This window comes from Zootoca vivipara, chromosome 2, assembly GCF_963506605.1.
Source record: "Zootoca vivipara chromosome 2, rZooViv1.1, whole genome shotgun sequence".
NCBI lineage: Eukaryota > Metazoa > Chordata > Lepidosauria > Squamata > Lacertidae > Zootoca > Zootoca vivipara.
In genome coordinates this window covers 24,442,356-24,457,266 of record NC_083277.1, presented here as the reverse complement: position 1 = coordinate 24,457,266, position 14,911 = coordinate 24,442,356, and the positions used below count along the sequence as shown (strand labels likewise).

Genomic DNA, 14,911 nt, shown 5'->3' with positions numbered 1-14,911 from the left:
TCTAGAACCAGTCTAGACCAGGCATAGGCAAACTCCAGCCCTCCAGATGTTTGGGACTACAGTTTGCATCATCCCTAGCTAACAGGACCAGTGGTCTAGACTGATTGTGTGTGTGTGTGTGTGCGCGCGCGCGCACGCACACACACACACACCCTCTGAAAAGCACTTGTCAAGCTAATTCTGAAAATAAAAGCTCATTGCAGATTGATACTGTATTACCCCACAGTGAGTCTCTTTGAAAACAGATGCATGCTGTCTCAACAATGTGTGTGTGTGTGTGTGTGTGTGTGTGTGTGTGTGTGTGTGTGTGTCTATACCTGACCAATGACGTTGTGGGTGGGCATATATCACGATAGCAAGGACAAGGTTTTAAAATGCATAATCTAATCAAGGGGAGGGTTTACAAGTAAGTATCAAGTGACCGCACCCACCTGTCTCGACCGCAGGATCTGCAATCTTGTTGAGGATGTGTGTTGAGAGAAACTGATTTTTCGCTCTGCAAAATGGGAAGTGTGTACATCAGTGTTGCCCTTGTAGAACTCAGCAGGCAGGAGGATAGGGACAAAACTAGAATTACTCACCTCTCTCTGTCTCCACCTACTGTTGGTCTTCCTACCCACCCTACAAGGCTCAATAAGCACCAGCCACAACTGGCCAGCACATATTGTTTTAAGGAGACTTCAACCCACTTCCCTTTATCCTGAAAATTTGTGAGTAGCACTGTAGCACTAAAGAGAGAGGGAAATCTTGTTGGAATCCCCCTAAAAATGTGAGGGGAAAGTAGTCAAGTATTTTCTTTCTATTGAATTGACTCTTACAAGTATGTTTAAAAGAAGCATTCATGACAGTGCAGTTATAGGACTATAAAATAGGGTTCCATTATACTCCTGCCATGGTCGCACTTGAACTCCTGGGTATAAAAAATTTCAGATGGATTACAGTCAGTATAAATCACAGTGTGCCTTGTGAAGTTATACATCCAGATTCTCCCAGTCTGAGCACCTTGTGGAACGTTATCTTAAAATCATCATTAACGGCTTCTGATTTGATGGACATTTAGAGAAGAAAACTGAGGTCGCTGATACAAGTGTTGTCACATATTGATGACTTCCTTTTAATCAGATACACCAGCAGAGAAGTTATTGCAATTAATACAGTGGTTGCTAATGTCAGATGTCATGATTCGGACAATCCCCCTGATGAACTCCATTATGAACCCAGCAGTGGCCCGGTTGGTGCTGGAAAGCTGTTTGAACAGGTTCCAGGTGCTAAAAATGCCATTCGGGTGAGTAAATGAAGATGTGGGAGAAGACAAGTCAAGGGCACAGGAGCTGAACAAGGGAGGATGCATCATAGCTCAGTGGCAGATTACCTGCTTCGCATGCAGAACATCACAGGTTCAATCCCTGGCATGTCCAGTTGAAAGAACCCCATGGCAGGTCTGAAATGCTAGTCAGCCAGTCAGAACAGAATAAACCATATTGGGCTAGAGCAGTGTTTCCCAACCTTGTGCCTCCAGATGTTTTGGGACTACAACTCCCATCATCCCTAGCTAGCAAGACCAGTGGTCAGGAATGATGGGAATTGTAGTCCGAAAACAGCTGGAGGCACAAGGTTGGGAAACACTGGGCTAGAGGGACAATTAGTTTGACCTGTTCTAAGGGAGCTGATGTATGCTCCTAGGATAGCTGGGGTAAAGATTCCTTTAGTAAAATGCACAAACTTTAGTCTGGCAATGGTGGGGTCCCCCCCTTTTGCAGCAGAATCAAGCCAATTTCTGGTCTTAGCTTACTATTTTTGAATATTTTGTTTTTAACAGTTTTTATTGATAATCTTATTCTTTTTGTAAACCAGTTTGAGGTTTTATTACAATTAACCATTATATAAATGTGATATTGTAATAATATAAGTATATTATATAAATATAATATATTATATATTATATAAATATATATAAGTATATTATATAAATATAATATAAATATATTTTATCAATATAATATATAATTTTTTAAGAAGACATCTGAAGGCAGACCAGTATTGGAAAGTTTTTAACGTTTAATGTTTTATTATGTTTTTATATTCTGCTGGAAGCCACCCACAGTGGCTGGGGAAACCAAATGGGCAGGGTATAAATAATAAAATTATTATTATTTATTATGCAGCAACAAGCCTGGGTTTTCCACCGAGTGGCAAGTGGGAGCTAACACCATTCCTGGCTGTCCATCACTGTCTGATAATATGCATAGTTTAAGCTACTCTGGCCTCCTTTTGGAGAAAGGGTGTTGTGTAAGAATAAGTTGGTGGTGGTGGTGATATTTGCATTCACCTTTTTATTTTTAAGCAAACTGGCCTGCAATTTCCAAGATCCCCCATGTTCCCATCACCACCACCACCACACCTTTTAAATAGCTTTCCATTGCCATTTTCTAGTTGTCAGGTATGGAAGCTGATCTTAGGGACAAGTACATACTTTTGTAAGTGGATCAGCAATTTCACCTGAGTTCTCTGGGAACTCTCAGGTGGATGCTATCATGCCATCTGGACCTGGTGGTTTATACCCTGCATTCCAATCAAATGATTCTCAAGGCAGTTTACAAGTAACAGCTTGTAATAATAACACAAACTCCGTTCCGCATTCAAGCTCCCAAGATTCATCCACGCACACACAGACAACCCAGCAGCCTTTCATCCTCCAGGTGATGGGTAGGACCAGCACATACTTCCTTTCAGTTCTGCATTCCTACAGAAACTGGAGCCAAGTGTTCTTTCTAGCAGGGTGCACCAAATCACAATGCTCCAAGCGTGAAATTACCCCTGGTTGAGTCTTATCCATAGTTGCATCTGCATTTCTAAAAGGTAAATTGAGATACATTTAACTGTTAATTTGAAATATTCACGAGCTTCAATCTGCCTTTGATATTATGCTGCATGATTTAATTGCTCACTTGCTGTGTTGGAAGATAACACAATATTTGGACTACGAAGACCCACGGAATCTTGCAGTTGGCAGCACCCATGAAATGACTCTCTCTGTTTTCGATGATGCAAATCCGTCACACACAGGTGAGAATTTTAATAAGAATCCAAGTGTTTCTTAGCATGCCATGCCTTATGGTCTTCTGACCATGTCATCCTTTGAGATTCTTGTGTGGGGAATCCATCTTTTCTCTTTATCTTCTTAGGGTCCCCCCACCTTGCCCCAGCTTTAGGTTTGGAACCTTTGTTGTTGTTGTTGTTGTTTATTCATTTAGTTGTGTGACCCCATGGACCAGAGCACGCCAGGCACTCCTGTCTTCCACTGCCTCCCGCAGTTTGGTCAAACTCATGTTGGTGGCTTTGAGAACACTGTCCAGCCATCTCGTCCTCTTCTCCTTGTTCCCTCAATCTTTCCCAACATCAGGGTCTTTTCCAGGGAGTCTTCTCTTCTCATGAGGTGGCCAAAGTATTGGAGCCTCAGCTTCAGGATCTGTCCTTCCAGTGAGCACTCAGGGCTGATTTCCTTCAGAATGGATAGGTTTGATTTTCTAGCAGTCCATGGGACTCTCAAGAGTCTCCTCCAGCACCATAATTCAAAAGCATCAATGCTTCGGCGATCAGTCTTCTTTATGGTCCAGCTCTCACTTCCATACATCACTGCTGGGAAGGTGATGTCTCTGCTTTTTAAGATGCTGTCTTTAAGATGCTTGTTGGCAAGGTGATGTCTCTGCTTTTAAAGATGCTGTCTAGGTTTGTCATTGCTTTTCTCCCAAGAAGCAGGCGTCTTTTAATTTCGTGATCGCTGTCACCATCTGCAGTGATCATGGAGCCCAATAAAGTAAAATCTCTCACTAGGACCATGAAATAGTAAGTGGCACATTTGAGGATCACTCTGCCTTGATTCTGGGGATGAAATACTGGCCACAGCTTAGTATTTATTTATCATTACACCTGGATCCCATATTTAGTCCAAGGAGCTCAAAGTGGTATACCTGGTTCTCCTTTCTCCATGTTATTCTCGCAACAACCCTTGCAACAAGAAGTCCTAGTCCAGCACTCTAACCAACATACTGGCTCCCTCTGACACAATGAAGACTTAAGCCTCTTGTTTCAATTTACTCTCCTGTTGGTTATTTTCCTATTTGCTGTCAGCTGGGTGAATTCTCAGGTTAATACTTGGAAAATGCTGGTCTGCTTGTTCTTTTATTAGTAACTGCTACGATAATTGTGGAAGTCCTACCTGTCAATGAATTTGGGCCGGCATTTAGTAAAGCAGACTATGCGTTTGTTGTTCCTGAAACGGCTGGAGGTACGTCACAATATTTGACTGTTCCTTTTTAAAATAAAGTAAAATATATTAACCGCTTTGCCTTATGAATAAGCTCAGAGAAGCACAGAATGATAGTCTGCTTTTTAAAAAATAAAATAAAATTCAAAGACACAACAAATAAAGCGAAACTTGAGCATAGCGCGAGAGCTGCTGTACTAAACTTGAACCAGAAGCTCAAAATTAAGAGAAATTAAGTCATAACATGGCAAGGATCATAATACTGTGATAATTGTAACACTGTAATTATAAAAAAATTGCAGTTCTTTGTGTTAGCGTGTATGGTTTATTTTATTATTTTCTATTTCTTAAAAATTATACTCTTATAGTTTCTTGCTTATTATTAGTCGCCTTTGGAACACAAAATTACATTGAAGGCATGGAATAGAAATTATTGGAAGGAAGGAAGGAAGGAAGGAAGGAAGGAAGGAAGGTTGTCACCTGCTCCTAATTATCCATAATTATTCACACTTTTACTAATTGACATTAGTCATAAGAAGGCATCATATTTCTCCACCTAGGCCACCAATATTATCAACTTTGACCGGCAGCAGCTCTCCAAGGTCTCAGGCAAAGGTCTTTTCTGTCACCAGCTACTAAATTCTTGCTAGCTGGGGATGTGGGGGATCAAACTTAGAGCCTTCTGCCTGCAGAGTTTGTGACCTGTGTATCACTGAGCTATAGCAATGGGCATTGACTTGAATCAGTTGAGGGAGGGTGGAAAGCAGGTAAGTGGAAAATTAAAAACAAACAAACCCAGAAGCATCACGATGCTATAACTTCCTTTATACCAGTGCCCATAAGAAGGCCAAAAGAACGAGCTGCATTTATTTATTTATTTGCATTAGTACAAGATTGCCTTGTATGGGGGTCTTGGTAACTATATAATTTGAACACAATACACCAATTTGAAATATTTAAAGTAATTTTCTCTGATGAAGTTTGACATATAGACGGATCCATTGCTGACAGCAAAAGAAAAAGGCACACACACAGAGACATGAAATTAGTTTCCTTTTAACCTGAAAAATGTGTCGTTTCACCACCACCACCTCCCCATCTTGTTTAAAAAGATCATGATAAACGGAAAAGCTCAATCACATTGTGCCGGAAGCCACGAGGGAAATGCAATTCGCTTACAGTAGTTTTTCAAGGAGAAAAGTTGGCAGCCTTTCAGGAGCCTTCATAATGGCTCTATTTTAAACTCGAGCTTGAGAAGTGCTCAGGTTAGCTTCTTATGCTTTATTGAAAGGTTAATTTCATACTCACGGGAAAGTATCGGTTTTCTATTATGTTTAACAGAGTTACAATGTGGAAATGAAAGAAACTCTTAGTATGTACTTGTGGAATATAAACTGCATTTTTAACCCGCTGATGTTTTTTTAGGGGAAGGGCCAGAACTCAGTGGGAGAGCACTTGCTCGGCATGCAGAATAAATAATAATAATAATAATAATAATAATAATAATAATAATAATAATTTATTTGTACCCCGCCCATCCGGCTGGGTTTCCCCAGCCACTCTGGGCGGCTTCCAACAAAGATTAAAATACATTGAAATGTCACACATTCAGAACTTCCCTAAACAGGGCTGCCTTTAGATGTTTTCTAAACGTCAGGTAGTTGTTGTTCTCTTTGACATCTGGAGGGAGGGCGTTCCACAGGGCGGGCGCCACCACCAAGAAGGCCCTCTGCCTGCTTCCCTGTAGCTTTGCTTCTCGCAGCAAGGGAACCACCAGAAGGCCCTCGGCGCTGGATCTCAGTGTCCAGGCCGTGTCGCCATCATCTCCAGGTAGAATGGGAAGAAGCCTCTGACTGAAGCTGTGGACAGCTGCTGATAGTCAGTGTGTATACAGTATTCAATTAGGTAGAATCAGTGGCCTGATTCGGTATAAAGCATTAGCAGAACGAAGGCCCAGTAGTGGACACCTTTTGTCTGACTGCAAAGGTTTCAGCTCAGGCATCATAGACATAAAAGGTAGTGCTCACCCAAACGTTAACTAATATCTCCTGGTTTTGCAATGTGGAAACATTTCCCCCCCTCTTCTCCTTTGCCCACCTGTCACCCTTAAGTCCTGGGTCAGTTTACAATTAAAAGATAACATTATAACATTCAAACAACTTACTATTCTAGAAATTAGGTGGGTACTGAGGTGTACCTCTTTGATTTTGACACTTCAGCATTTGCCAAAAGCTATATAATGAAGGTGCCAGATGCATCTCTGTGGGGAATGAGTTCCACAATTTAGGGATTACCACAGAGAATACCCTCTCCCTGAGCTTCTGAGGCTGGTGGGACAACCAAAATGGCCACCTTAGAGAAGGCATAGGCAAACTCGGCCCTCCAGATGTTTTGGTACTACAACTCCCATCATCCCTAGCTAAGAGGACCAGTGGTCACAAAACATCTGGAGGGCCAAGTTTGCCTATGCCTGCCTTAGAGTGAGGGAGGCAATCTTTCAGGTGTTGGGGGCCTAAGAAATTTAGGGGTTGGAGCACTAATGTGAACACCTTGAATTGGGCCTGGAAATGAACTGGCAACTTGGGCAGCTGTTTTAAAACAGTTCCCTAATAAACAGAACCACATTAGCTAGTCACTACTTGACATCTGCCTGCTGCATTTACATTAACACCAGGCAGGCTATTTCAGAAATGCCAAATGGATTAAGGCTTGACTCATTTGGGTATCGCCTATGGACCTCAGATTTGAATTGGTCAGCATCTCCTCCTGCTCGTGACCTGGGCTCCTTTCAGCCTTAATATGTTCCATTACTCTCTGAACATTTAAAGTGATACTGTGCGGAAAGGACAACGGTGGCAGCAACTTACTGAGATATGATACAGATGCTGCAAAGAGACAGAGACCTATGGATGGGAGGTAGGATAGAAACCAGGGGCATGAGCAGAGCTGATACAAAACATTTTGCAGCTTGAAAGACAAGCTGGTCTCCCTCCCCATTCCATGTATGAAAGCTGTTTGGGCTGACAACTGACTCTTACTTCAGCACTGCAAATGGGATAGCCTAGGACCCTCATACTTACAGGACCGCCTCTCCTGATACGGTATGTCCCGTAGAGGACCCTAAGGTCCGCGAATAATAACAGCCTAAGGGTCCCAGGCCCCATAGAAGCCAGATTATCCTCCACCAGGGCCAGGGCCTTTTCAGTGATGGCACCGACCTGGTGGAATGCTCTGTCCCATGAGACTAGGGCCCTGCAGGACTTGATCTCCTTCTGCAAGGCCTGTAAGACAGAGTTATTCTGCCCGGCCTTCAACTTAGCCTGATCCTCCATTCCTTTTTCCCTCCCCTTTTTCTATGAAGAAACCTTTCTGGGTCTCCACATGTACAGTGGTACCTCGACTTACAAATGCCTCGACTTCCAAAGGTTTCGACTTATGAAGTCGGCAAACCCGGAAGTATTTTCACCACGCGCGCGTTCTGCGCGTGCGCAAAGCGCAAAATCGTGCTTCACGCATGCGCAAAATGGATGCTTTGACATCCGAAGGTTTTGACGTACAAAGAGCACCGCGGAACGGATCGCCTTCGTAAGTCGAGGTATCACTGTAAATAGCAGAACTAACATGCTAGTTAGCCCTGGCGATGCTGCATTTATGTTTTATTTTATGTTCTTTTTAAGCTGTTTTTAAGTTGTTTTTAATCAATGTTTTATATTTGTTGTTAGCTGCCCTGAGCCTGGTTTCTGGACCTGGAAGGGCAGGGTATAAATAAAATAATAGTTGTTATTATTATTATTATTATTATTATTATTATTATTATTATTATTACTGTATTATTATTATCCTCCATGGCACCTGAGGAAGCAGAGCAGTTTAGGGAGGCCAGGACAGGCGACAAAGCATACACAAATGTGTCCTCCAACAGAAGGTTTAGGTCGGAGGAAGAGCCAGAGAGCTGCTGGTCTGATGGTATGGCCAGAGCCAAATGCAACAACCAAGGGCGGGGGGACAACTTAGAACCATCTTTTACCCAAGCCGTTGAATCTGAACCCACAGTTGCTTAATCTGACCTCAATTCCTGTTAGGGAATACAAATATTATCCCAGAAGTCCTCATGTTGTGACATTATAGGGCTATTTATTAAGCAGTATACTATATAAATTTATCACACTGGTGTGCGCAAGAGACACAGCTGATCTCCATATTTAGCGACACATGGATCTTTCCTCTCCCCCCCCCACTCACCTTTGAGTTCACTCCTTTGTCTGTAAAGAAAACGCCACACAACAAGTTTGAGGGAATATGCACCCCTAGAGTCTTTTATAGAGAAAAGAAATCAAATTGGAGAAGAATTTAATGGTCAATTACGCCACAGTCTCATCCCAACAGCGATAAATGCAGCTTATGCCTTGTACTCATTGTGAGGTAATTAAGGAGCTCCTGTTAGTGTCATTTTTGCCCTGTTATATGGCTAAATAAGAAGGGATTGCTAATGAGCCTTACAAAGGCAGCACAGTAATAGGCTCATTTTCTGAGTGCTCGGCTTTCACTATTGAAAAAGGAGAGGCAGTACTTAGTCACTACTACATTCATTCCAGGTAAATGAAACCGAGTCTTGAAATTAGCATTTGTAAAACACTGCTGTCTATTTACAGCTCACCATAAAGTTGGACAAGTAGCTGCCACAGATGAAGACTACCCATCAAACTGTGTGACCTATAGAATAGGCCATGGAGGCATGTTTTACCCCGTTGAGATATTCTGGTTGGATCCAGTGTCAGGAGTGATAGAACTGATAACAGAACCAGACTACGAATCTGTCCAGCAGTACAAACTGAACATTGAAGCTGTCGACTGTGATCTGTTTCATCCCAGAACTGCTAGTACTCTAGTAAGTCTGAGTTAACCGGTTTTCTTATGAGCATTATCCAACCAGTTCTTTTAACTTTCCTTTCTATAGTAGCTGAATTACGGGCAATCGGTCCACTAGAATGGGAAAATCAAAGGCAGGTGGGTGTCACGCAATCAGTGTTATTTCATAGGGAACCAATGTAAAGAAACAGTCTTTCTTCCAGGGCGTTAGATCCTGTCAGCAACAGTAGCTGAGCCATCTCCCTTCAGCACTCTTCTGGGGCCCCCCTTTATCTATGATCCTCTTGATTTGCTGTTGTTTCTTTTAATAGGTGACAATAGATATCAGAGAAGAGAATGATGAAGCCCCTCTATGCACACCCCTTACCTATAGAGCAACAGTGCTTGACAGTACCTCCCCAGGAACAAATATAAACAGCTTTCGGCTTACCTGCCACGATAGAGACTCTGCTGATACTTCAATGCGGTTTGAGATTGTTTCTGGTAAAAGTTCTCCCATCATGAAATGTCTCCTTACGGTTTTTGATGTGGAACAACACTTTCCAAACCTCGTTGGGCTTACCTACATAGGGTTGCCATCTCCACCCTAACCACAAAACGGAGAGGCTCTGTGCTTTGAAGAGCTGTGCGAGAGTCACACAGGAATGCAATAAGTGGAACCTTTTCTGGCATGGATATGTGGTGGGTTGGGAGAAGAAACATCATTTGTTGGTGTAATGGTGTTGTTGCGGCTACTCTCGAGTAAAGACGCCCAAGTCTTTATTGTGCATAATATTTACAGTGCAGAGATAGCAGAAAACATGACCTCCTAGTCACTCGCAGAATCCGGGAGTGGACGTTTCCTGTTGCGTGACCAGCATAAGAGCTTGGGCACCTCGAAACGCCTCCTCCCGACCTTACCTTTAATGGCACGCCTCAATTCGGGCGCCGAAAGGGGCTGCCTGTTCCCCTCCACCTCTTAGTCAAGGCTCTCCAACATCACTGAGCCTTGCCTCCTCCATCCCGCTAACTTCCTCATTCCCCCCACCTGACCCACTGCTGCTGCTCTCACTGGGCGAAGTGCTGGTCAGCAGGATGGGAGGAGATTCCGTGTAGGAAGGTCCCCTGATTTCTGTGTTATGGATGGTTAAGGGCGTAGGTTCTCGGGCTTCATAAACTCATGGCTTTCCTCAAAGAATCCTGGAAACTGTAGTTCAGCCTTCACAGAGCTACAGCTCCCAGCACCATTTAAGAAACTACAGTTCCCAGGATTCTTGCCGGGTGGGGGAGTCGTGCTTTAAATGTTTGGTGTGTACACAGGATTAGTTCTACGAAATTGTAGTACACTGAAATGCCTCTCGGGCCATAGTAACCACTGATACCGCAGGCCTAGTTTGGAGCCGCCCAGCGTGGCTGGGGAAACCCAGCCAGATGGGCGGGGGTATAAATAATAATAATAATAATAATAATAATAATAATAATATATTATTATTATTATTATTATTATTATTATTATTATTACCTTTGCTTGACTTCTGCTTTGCAAATGTGCATCTTTGATGAATATTCATTTTAAAAGGAACCATTATTATCATCATTCTTAAAATTAAGGCTTTACTGAATTTTGCATATTTCAAAAGAGAAAGCACAAATATACAGACAAAAGAAAATAATGTCATTGGTGGTACCATTTAAAAGTGCATTCATTGTAAGCCCTTTTGTATAAAAATACACCCGAGATAAGATAAAATTTAGAGGCATTTAGAGGCATTCTATTCTCTCTTTCTGTTCTTCACACAAAGGAAATGGTGGTAACCATTTTGGTTTTGACCCAATTCGAGGGTCCAGCTCACCGCGACTGATTGTGAAAAGCCCTTTCGACTTTGAAGATAGAATGGACATGCAGACCCAGTATCATCTTGTGGTTCACATTGTAGATGACAACTTGTACAATAACTCTGTTCCCAAAGCTATGACAGGAACAGTTCTGATAGATGTTTCTGTAGTTAGAACCAGGACTCCTCCTCCAACGACGCCATATTTTGATGTAAGTAGTACTTTGGGTTTAGCAAAGACCAATTGAAACAAACAGGTATCCAATGGGGAAAATGCTATACAGGCCTATGGCTGTCTCTTCTTCTTTGGCGATCACTCATAGCCGAGTAAGATTGCCTCCCATAAACACAGTTTTAGCAGTGAGTCCATAAGTGACTGTGGAGGCCAGTTCTGGATCCACCTGGGACCCAGGTGGCGCTGTGGTTAAACCACTGAGCCTAGGGCTTGCTGATCAGAAGGTCGGCAGTTCGAATCCCTGTGATGGGGTGAGCTCCCGTTGCTTGGTCCCAGCTCCTGCCAACCTAGCAGTTCGAAAGCACGTCAAAATGCAAGTAGATAAATAGGAACCGCTACAGCGGGAAGGTAAACGGCGTTTCCATGTGCTGCTCTGGTTTGCCAGAAGTGGCTTTGTCATGCTGGCCACATGACCTGGAAGCTATACGCTGGCTCCCTCGGCCAGTAATGCGAGATGAGCGCGCAACCCCAGAGTCGGTCACGACTGGACCTAATGGTCAGGGGTCCCTTTACCTTTACCTTTACCATAAGTGACTGTGGAGGCCAGTTCTGGATCCACATATCCTTCCACAGTGGGGAGATAGGTTTCTGGGTGGGGTGTTGATCACTGTGAGGGTTTGCCAAATGTGCCTTCCTCTTAACACATTTCTCCCTTGCGTCCTGAGTTTGAGTGTCTTCAAAGTTTATGACACCTTTGGCAAAGGCTGTTCTCCAATTGGAGCACTCGCAGGCCAGTGTTTATACTACATTTCTTAAAGATTTGCCTTGAGACTGTTTGTAAACCTCTTTTGTTGACTGCCAGCATGATGCTTTTCATTTCTAAGTTCGGAATAGAGTAGTTTGCTTTGGAAGATGATCAGGCATCTGAACAATATGATCAGTCCAACAGACTGTTGGACTGTTGAAGAATTGTTGCTTTGACACTGGTGATCTTTGCTTCTTCCAGTGCACTGACATTAGTTCACCTGTCTTCCCAAGTGATATGTAATTTTTTTTTGGAAACACCATTGATGGAATCGTTTGACGAGTTGGAGATGGTGTTCATAAGTGGTCCATGTTTCACATGTATCATCCAACTCAATGGTTTAAGTCAATCACTTCTCCTACCTGGACAGTTATCTTTCCCAAGGGCCAATATTGATGCTGAAAGCCATCATTACCTATGAGTGCAGCTTTCTCCCAATTGAAGTGCAGAGTGTTTGAGGACCGGGACATTTGCAAGGAAACCAAAATGCTTATTTACAAAGCTATTGTACTACCAGCCTGTGGCTGTACGAATACTGTTAGACTACAATTCCCATCATTCCTGACCACTGGCCCTGCTGGCTGGGGCTTATAGGAGCTGTAGTTCAACAACATCTATGGGGTCATAGGTTCCTCATCCTGGGCCTGGGTCTCATTGTTCAGAAGACTGAATTAGTTACTAAAGATGCTATTAACAAACTTCCTTTCCTTGGGGTGGGGTGGGGGCTGCATGGGGGACTGAAGGGTATGTTTGTTTTAAGGATAACAAGTCAAACTCTTTCTGCTTTTGCCTGTTAAAACAATCCCCGCCTGGGAAGTGCAGGTGTTGGGCACAACTCAAATTGACTCTTTCCTCTTATTAAAAGTCAGGAGGCTGTTCAGAGCCACTCAATTTCCTGGCTGTCAGCCACACTTTTGGCTTTGTTCAGCGAATGCAACAGGGAGCCCACAGCAAGATGACTATAGCGGAGGTGTAGGCGGGACATACTTGCCACAGCGTCGGCCTCAGACAGGCAGCCAAATCTCACGAAAGAACAGCCTTGAATACAATTCTGATTATTTGGTTGCTAACTTGAGCATAAAATTAAAAAGAATGCATTCCTTAGTCGGTTAAAAGCAGAATGTAGAAATCCCAGAGGGGGATTAGCTGCAGAATGGCCAAATTGGATGTAACCTCCTTGAGCTTTCAGCCCTTTGGGAGTTGTCAATTTTAGCAGCGTCTGACACAATGGATTTGAACAAACTTTGTTAAAGCTCTTTATCAAACAACATTCAGGGCTAGTGATGCTTGAATTCCAAGAGGACTCCCCTGACCCGCCCACCCGCCGGAAATCATTTAGCAGCTGCCCAGACTTTCAATCTGGTCCCCTGATTCCACCTCCCCCCCCAATATTTTTGTGGCCTTGCTGGCTATGTCACAATAGGAAGGCACAACTCTCATAGCTGCACAGAAATGTTAGATACACCCCTCTGCCTATCTAGAAAGGCTAGGGATGGAGGAGAAGCTCCTCCAGTTTTTATGCAAACCTGGCTACTTCAATATTTCCTGAACCGATACATGAACTAAAAGACAGCTATCCTTCAGAATTCGTGCCTCTCCAAATATTGTGGTGCTGCTCTCCACCCAAAAAATGCAAATATAAATTCTAACATTTTGAAAAGCTCAGACAAAAAATGTGTATACAGTATTAGTCAAAATAACACAAAAATATCATTGTACTAGGGGAAATCAGGCAAAAAAAAAGTGTTTTCCTGTGAACTTAAAAGTAATAATTTCGAAGTGATGGGGGAATGAGGGCAAACTCAATTTAAGATTTTTTAAAAATGAGATATTGGAAGAAGCCAAAAATGACAGACCCATTCATCCCTAGTGAAGGCTGCACTAGGTCAGTGGACTGGGAGGAGTTTGATCATGCAATCAGTAAGTGCTCTTCATTCTGTATCTCTTACCTGTAGACTGGGATATGACCAGGGGGTGTGGGGCAGAATCTGTACAGCATCAACAACAATGCCTTCGTTTCTGCAGTATCTTTATATGCACATTTTATTGTATGTTCCTCGTGACTTGAAATCCCATTCTTGGTGTAGATTCCTTCAGTAGCACCTTAAAGACCAACTAAGTTTTTATTTTGGTATGAGCTTTCGTGTGCATGCACACTTCGTCAGATACACTTGAAACAGAAGTCAGTCCCTTATGTATATACAGAGGGTGGGGGTGGGTGGGTGGGTATGGGTGATGGGCTGATGGGAGTGGTAAACCTGTAGATGGCTGTTAACGACTGCTGATGACTGCAATTGGTCCTGGGGGGGGGGGGAAGCAAGGGCTGAGGCGCTAAAGAAAGCTTGATCATGCATAATGAGATAAGAATCCAATGTCTTTATTCATCCCAGGTGGCTCCATGGTTTTAAGCTTGGTAATAAGTTCCAATTCAGCAACTTCTCTTTCCAGTTTGTTCCTGAAATTTTTCTGTAATAAAACAGCTGCTTTGAACAGACTGGAAAGAGACTTCTGTTTCAAGTGTATCTGACGAAGTGTGCATGCACACGAAAGCTCATACCAAAATAAAAACTTAGTTGGTCTTTAAGGTGCTACTGAAGGAATTTTTTTATTTTGCTTCGACTCAGACCAACACGGCTACCTACCTGTATATTATCCTATTTAAACACTTCTGACATGTCATTTTTGTGTTCTGAATAGTTTCCCACCCCCAGGCACATTCTTTTTTTGTTAGTCTTAATCACACTCCCCCAATGCCATCCTACAGTGTCTTGTGTTGTTGTTGAGATTTAGCTTGGATTTCCCATGCACTGTTTAACGGATTAGCCCCAGGATGGAAGATTTACTACACCCTGGATTAGAAAGAGTTAATCCACCTCCAGCTTAACTGACAGCGCATCTTTAGGAGGCGGGACGGTGCTCAGTTTAAAAAAAGGAAGGAATAACCATTTTGGCAGTTGGAAGAGGGAGAGTGTGGTGATGAA

At 43.0% G+C, this 14,911-nt stretch overlaps 1 protein-coding gene across 2 annotated transcripts in view; it reads left to right on the top strand.

Annotated features, from left to right (window-relative positions):
• LOC118080061 (cadherin-related family member 3-like) overlaps nucleotides 1–14,911 on the top strand; it is a 40,559-nt gene that overhangs the window by 24,686 nt on the left and 962 nt on the right. The window contains exons 9-14 of one of the 2 annotated variants that reach the window (XM_060271299.1): nucleotides 1,123–1,285; nucleotides 2,964–3,066; nucleotides 4,190–4,288; nucleotides 8,920–9,155; nucleotides 9,448–9,619; nucleotides 10,918–11,162. In XM_060271299.1, the coding sequence (XP_060127282.1) occupies nucleotides 1,123–1,285; nucleotides 2,964–3,066; nucleotides 4,190–4,288; nucleotides 8,920–9,155; nucleotides 9,448–9,619; nucleotides 10,918–11,162 (1,018 nt within the window). The remainder of the gene's footprint in view (nucleotides 1–1,122; nucleotides 1,286–2,963; nucleotides 3,067–4,189; nucleotides 4,289–8,919; nucleotides 9,156–9,447; nucleotides 9,620–10,917; nucleotides 11,163–14,911) is intronic. The other variant, XM_060271300.1, reaches the window with a different exon arrangement.